General features: G+C 36.5%; 1 protein-coding gene across 1 annotated transcript; it reads right to left on the reverse strand.

Annotated features, from left to right (window-relative positions):
- Positions 1-272: 272 nt before the first annotated feature.
- Positions 273-4,515, reverse strand: GNGT1 (G protein subunit gamma transducin 1). Its single transcript, XM_054563947.1, has 2 exons — positions 4,420-4,515; positions 273-401 (listed from the first exon to the last, which is right to left on the reverse strand). The coding sequence occupies exons 1-2, from the start codon at positions 4,513-4,515 to the stop codon at positions 273-275; spliced, it is 225 nt and encodes a 74-aa protein (XP_054419922.1).
- Positions 4,516-5,645: the final 1,130 nt, after the last annotated feature.

The following is a 5,645-nucleotide window of genomic DNA, read 5'->3' on the forward strand; positions in this document are numbered from 1 at the left end:
TGGCAACCAAAATAATACAGACTCACTCACAGAACATCGTAACTATTGTTAAAGAAGGGGTTCTATCAATACTTGTCAGTTATGTGTTAAACCCTTTACTATATAAATATGTTCAAAAAACATAGACTTAATATTATCACTTCCCAATTTTTATTAAAAGTTCATAGTTCGAGATTAAAAAATTCATGTTCATGCTTACTAATATTATACATGACCAAAAGTAATATTGCCATTAAAACTTAAGATATTCCAAGGATTTTTAAAATTTATTTTTAAGAAATCACACAGCCTCCTTTCAACTCCTTGAAGGGATTTTTGTCCTCCGGGATACCCTTTACTAGTGGATCCTCCCCAGATCTTTCTTCAACGTAATCCCTTACTTCTTCGCAACATTTCGATACCTTAAAGAAAAGAAGAAAGAGATGACTCATTTGGCTTAATATACAATACTGCAGAATTCAAGAACGTATTTATTACAATATTTTTTGTGTTCTATCTTCTTAACATGACTCTGCTCTCTGCCTATGCGTATGTACTTTTTAGAAGACAGGAGGAAATAGCTGCTCCCTCCCCTGTCCCCCTGGATGTCTCCAGGCAAAGGACAAAGAGTTGGCCCCACTCCAGCTAAGGGTTCCCTGCAGACACTGCCTCCAGCTTCTTAAAAGGAGACGGGATCCAGGGATCAGAACACAGCTGGCAACACGAGTCAAGATGTCACCAGAGGCAACATTAATTACATATTTTTCCTCATTCTAAAAATGTGACCTGTAAAGGTGGGAGGGAATGAATCACTGTTAAATTCCAGGCTTGTCACCACTCCTGGAATCTCAGAAGTATTCACATATAATTTCATTTCAAACTTATCTACAATGATTGATCATGATGATGCACTTGAAGATGAGTTCCACAGGGTCCGGGGAATTTGGCTGATTTGTTCACATGTATCCCAGGCATGTGGGACAGAGCCTGCATTTAGCTGGTGCTCAGCAAATAAATATTTGCTGAACTGAATAATTTGTTTTGTTTATGAACTTGTTTCCCACTCATCATCATTACAGTAATAATTCACGAAGAGTCAGGCTTTAGTATTTTAATGGACTTAGCCAGAGACTGCTAATGGACCACTTAACACACCTTTTAGAGAGAGGCAATGTTCTACACATATGTAAATATGCATGTGTGTGTGTGTGTGTGTGTGTGTGTGTGTGTGTGAGAGAGAGAGTGTACATTGAGAGGTGCATATGGGATCAAAGTACTCATTTTTTTAACTCTCAACTTGTTTTGTTTTCACTTAATGCAACATTCATGACATTAACACACAAAAAACACTCCATTTTTGGCCGTCCATTAAGTGGCCATTCCATTTGTGACCTAACCAATTTATTGTTTTGTTTTTTAATAAAATCTTTATGACAATTTTACACGCAAATTCCAAGCAACATTAGTCATGAGATTTAAGATTACAACTCTGCAAACATTATTCACATGTTAGGGCAATCATTTCTCACTGCAGCAAGGCATTGGCTAGGGAGCTCCTTCATGGGATCACCTGTGGAGTTCGTAAACACTTTTGAAACACAGAGTCACTGAGATTCACTTCTTTTCTTCCTCAAAATTCAAAACTGAGATTTAAATTCACCTTTTTTCCCCTCCTCCAAACACCAGCTCTTTTGGCCCCACAAGATGTCGGGCATAGAGGTTTAAATTGCCGTCCTAATTCAGGAGTTTGACAGTGTCTGGCTAGGATCTCAGGACACAAAGAGTAATACATTTGCTAAAGTCCTATGTAAGTGCATGTGTTTAAAATTATTTTGGTGAGGCTTCTTATAAGTATTTGTGGTTTAATTCAGGATTACATGGTTTGGTGGAAAGCAATGACATTGAATTCAGGCCCCTCCAGGTTTGCGTGTTGGCCCCGCCCACTGACCAGCTATAGGAGTGTATCTTCGTTCAGGTTTAGTTACTTCATCTGTGAAATAGCAAGAGCAACACCGGCAGCATTAAGGGCCGGGCATACAAAGATGCTCAGTCAAATGGTAGCTATTTTTAGCTATTACTCCAAGGATTATCTTTAGTCTGCCTATTAGGTTGACTTAGAATCATTGCAAATTATCTGTCAGCTTTAGAAACTGGATGCAAAGAGTTGTCTTACCCTGACAATACTACAGCCTTGACAACAAAATAGGTTGAGGCATGTTATGAACCAGCCTTTTTCATAGATATCAACAGTAGTTTAAAAAATAACAATGGTAGAAAGCACTTTATACTGGGCACTGCACTCAGAGCTTTGTACTATTATCCTATGTATTCCTCCCAATTACCCTCCGCATTAGATGTTGTTACTATGCCCACTTTACAGAGGAAGGAACAGAGACACTGGTAAGTTAGATAACTTAGGTGAGTGTTAGACAGGGAGAAAGCAGTGTCCACCTGAACAAGAGACATGGCTCCAGAGCTTATCCTCTTAGCCACACTGGACATTAAGCCATCCTGTGTCAGGGCTGTGGGTTCAGAGCCTCGAAGTTCTGTGGTGTGTGTGTGTCTGCATGTGTGGCTTTGTCAGCCTGAGATTAAATTAGTTTGACTTCTAAGAGCAAGGAGACATTGAATAATAGGAAAAGGAACCCAAAACCTGACAGATAGTGATGCATGTAATGTTTACTCAAAGCAAAAATTCCCAGGTGAACCTGTAACAAGTGAATAATAAACATGAAGACAGCCAAAGTGCTTATAAAACCACAATCCTGAGTACATAAATAATAAACAGCCACTGGGTGCGTCAACTGAAGAAGAAAAAAATAACTCTCCTTTACCCCCAAATTTTATTTTATATTCTCCAAATTATAAAGATAAAGATTTGAACTTTTTTAGCATGTGTTTTAAGCTTTTCTTGTTTATAGATTTAATTTTATCTTTACAGCAAAATACGTTTTGCCTATGTGGAAAGAGCAACAGGAATGTCTGAAATAATTTTTAACATCAAAGAAGCCAAAATTCCTATTTTTATCAGGAGTAAGAGTTTTAAGTGAAGTATGAAGATAATACACTCCGTTTTTATTTTGGCCTGCTAAAATGAGTATTTTAAAAAATATACAAAATACACTTCTATCATTTGTGAAGGAGTTTTTGTTTCTACTAATTTTCCTAAAACAAACAAATCTAAAATACCTACATTTTCCAAGCGTCAGTCACTGCTTCTTCGGTGGAAACTTGAATACCTTTGCCATTTAGTGTCCTTTGTTATCAGAGAACTCTTGGTAACCATTTCCAAGACCTGTCAGATGCTTTTGGGAGGAACCTGTGACTTCTTGTGCTTGAACTAACTTATATTTCCAAAGAAGGAATAGAATGTACCCATTTATTACTGGGCATGACAGTGCTAAAGAGGATTAGGTCTTGACTAGAAGTATTTAAACAACATCAAAGTATTGTGTTAAATAAAGAGAAGCTTATCCGTTTAGAAAGATAAAAACAAAAGCCCAAGACGCATTGCTTTATTTTATTGCTTTGTTAAAATATAGTCTCTGTCTCCTATTCTTTTCATTTTTTAATTTTTTTTAACAACTCTAAAAATATAAAAGCATTTTTAACTTAGTGGTCATATAAAAACAAAACAAAACAAAACAAACAAACAAAAAAAAAATAGGCAATGGCTGGATTTAGAATCCATGGAAAATAATTTGCCAGTTCTTCCATTTTAGAATCTAAATCAGAAGACAGTTGTGATTATTTTCTTAATCTCTGATAAGCTTTTACTTGCATACTTTATTTTTAACTATATTGAGCTTGTCCAGTAAATGGTGTGGCACCAGAGAAATACTTTTTTTCTACCTTTCTAGGTCATTGGCTCAGAACCCCTTGCAATAAAAAAGCAGAAAACAGGGGAAAAAAAAGAAGTTTCATCATATGTATACCTTCTGTACACATGGGAGATATCTAGGAAAACTGAGCAATGCCTCAAAATGGCCCAAGACACCTCCTTAAATACCATCTCCAGTTAAAGACAAAGGACAGATGGGTGGGAGGAGTGGGGCTGAGGATCCTTTATGAGAGGTCCCCAGGCAAAGCTCAGTAAACAAGTGGAAGACCATGAAGCAGACTGAAGTCCTCACCTTCTCCCTTGATTATAGTTTTCCAGAGATTTAGTCATCCTCCTTTTCTTGGTACAGGGAGGGAGACACCTCACAAATGGAGAGTCCCCTAATATATGTTTAAAAAAAAATCTCTTACCAAAGGCAAATCTATTAGGTTTTCAGAGTCTTTCCTGGCTGTTTCTTAAAAATAATAAGACTAAAATAATCCTTATGCCAAAAAGGCATATGTAGGGTAGCAAATTCTGTACCCGTTCAATGGTTTTCTAATCTGGTAGATCCCACAGCATCTCCAGTTACAAATAGAATTCAAAAGAAAAAGGTTTACCAGCATTCTTTCCAGTGTCACTTCTTTCTTGAGCTGATCAACTTCCATCTTCAATTTGTCCTTCTCTGTCAGATCCTCAATATTGATCACGGGCATCTTTTGCCTGCTAAAAGGTAGAAGATTAGTTCAAACATTTAAATTGCTGCATTTGCTTCAAGTTAGTTAGTCAACCCTCCCCTCAGCTCTTAACTTACTGAGTGAACTGTTTCTTTGTGTGTTTGTTTTACCTTCCTTCGACAATCAATTTCTCACAAATGCTGTCTGAACAATTCTAGCACCGAGCACTAGCCTTGGGATTTTAAAGTGTCTTTATAATCTTCATTAATATGATTAAACCAAGTACTAGACTCTGAACACCTGCTAGTAGGTTTATGCGAGGAGGTCAGTGTAGTCAGCAGACAATCTTAAACACGTAAAACTCCTCCGTATTTTTTCCTTGCTTTTTTCCCCCCACAGTGTAAAAATTTGGATTTCCAACCTTCATATCCAGCTGTAAAGCCCTCTATCACATGATCTATGCTATTTAAGTTAGTTTAAGGTCATTTTGAGGACTGTCCACTAATCCCCTAAATCGCTGGAGTATTTAATCTGGTATTAACAGAGAACCAAAATAAAAGTGTCATTATAAGTTCTTTATAAATATTGGGTTGAAATATACATCAATAAAATGGAAATAAAGCAAATAATTTAGTTAATAAAAATAATTAGCATATTACTTCAAAGTGTTTCTCCAAACAATACCTGGAATTTGCATGTAACTGTCATGACGAATTGAATAGCAGCAATGAGATAATGTAGCAGGATAAGGGGGACCTAGTGAACCCAATCTACCAATATCATCATAAAAGAATAGATTCTTTCTTCTGCATTCTCAGCAATGGGAAAGATGGCATAGCAGCTTGGTGGTACCCACGTGAAATTGTCTGGAAAATAGTTCATTATAGCCAAGTGGCATCATGCTTATAATCTCTTTTGTCTCTGTGGTCCTACTTTTTATGAAAGTAGTTATAGTCAGGTCACATGTTATTTCAAAGAATGACATAAACATCTATACAAAAACACTCTGCCAATCATATATCATCAACTAACTTATTTCCTTGTATTTACATAGTGTTTTTATTTTCAAAACTTTTGAGGAAATATTATTTCCCTTCCTAATTTTATAATACCCCTTTCTTCTCTGGGAAAGAGGTAGTTTAGCATATTTTTAGGGATAAATGCTTACA

Source organism: Pteronotus mesoamericanus, unplaced genomic scaffold, assembly GCF_021234165.1.
Source record: "Pteronotus mesoamericanus isolate MK-2021 breed Mesoamerican mustached bat unplaced genomic scaffold, CSHL_Meso_final scaffold_85, whole genome shotgun sequence".
Taxonomy (NCBI): Eukaryota; Metazoa; Chordata; class Mammalia; order Chiroptera; family Mormoopidae; genus Pteronotus; species Pteronotus mesoamericanus.

What these genes read in the sequence shown, in the direction of transcription:
- GNGT1 (XM_054563947.1), bottom strand. Translation starts at nt 4,515, where the DNA reads ATGCCCGTGATCAATATTGAGGATCTGACAGAGAAGGACAAATTGAAG. An exon ending in TGACACTGGAAAGAATGCTG is followed by an intron (nt 402 to 4,419) that starts GTAAACCTTTTT and finishes CTTTTCTTTAAG; the next exon opens with GTATCGAAATGTTGCGAAGA.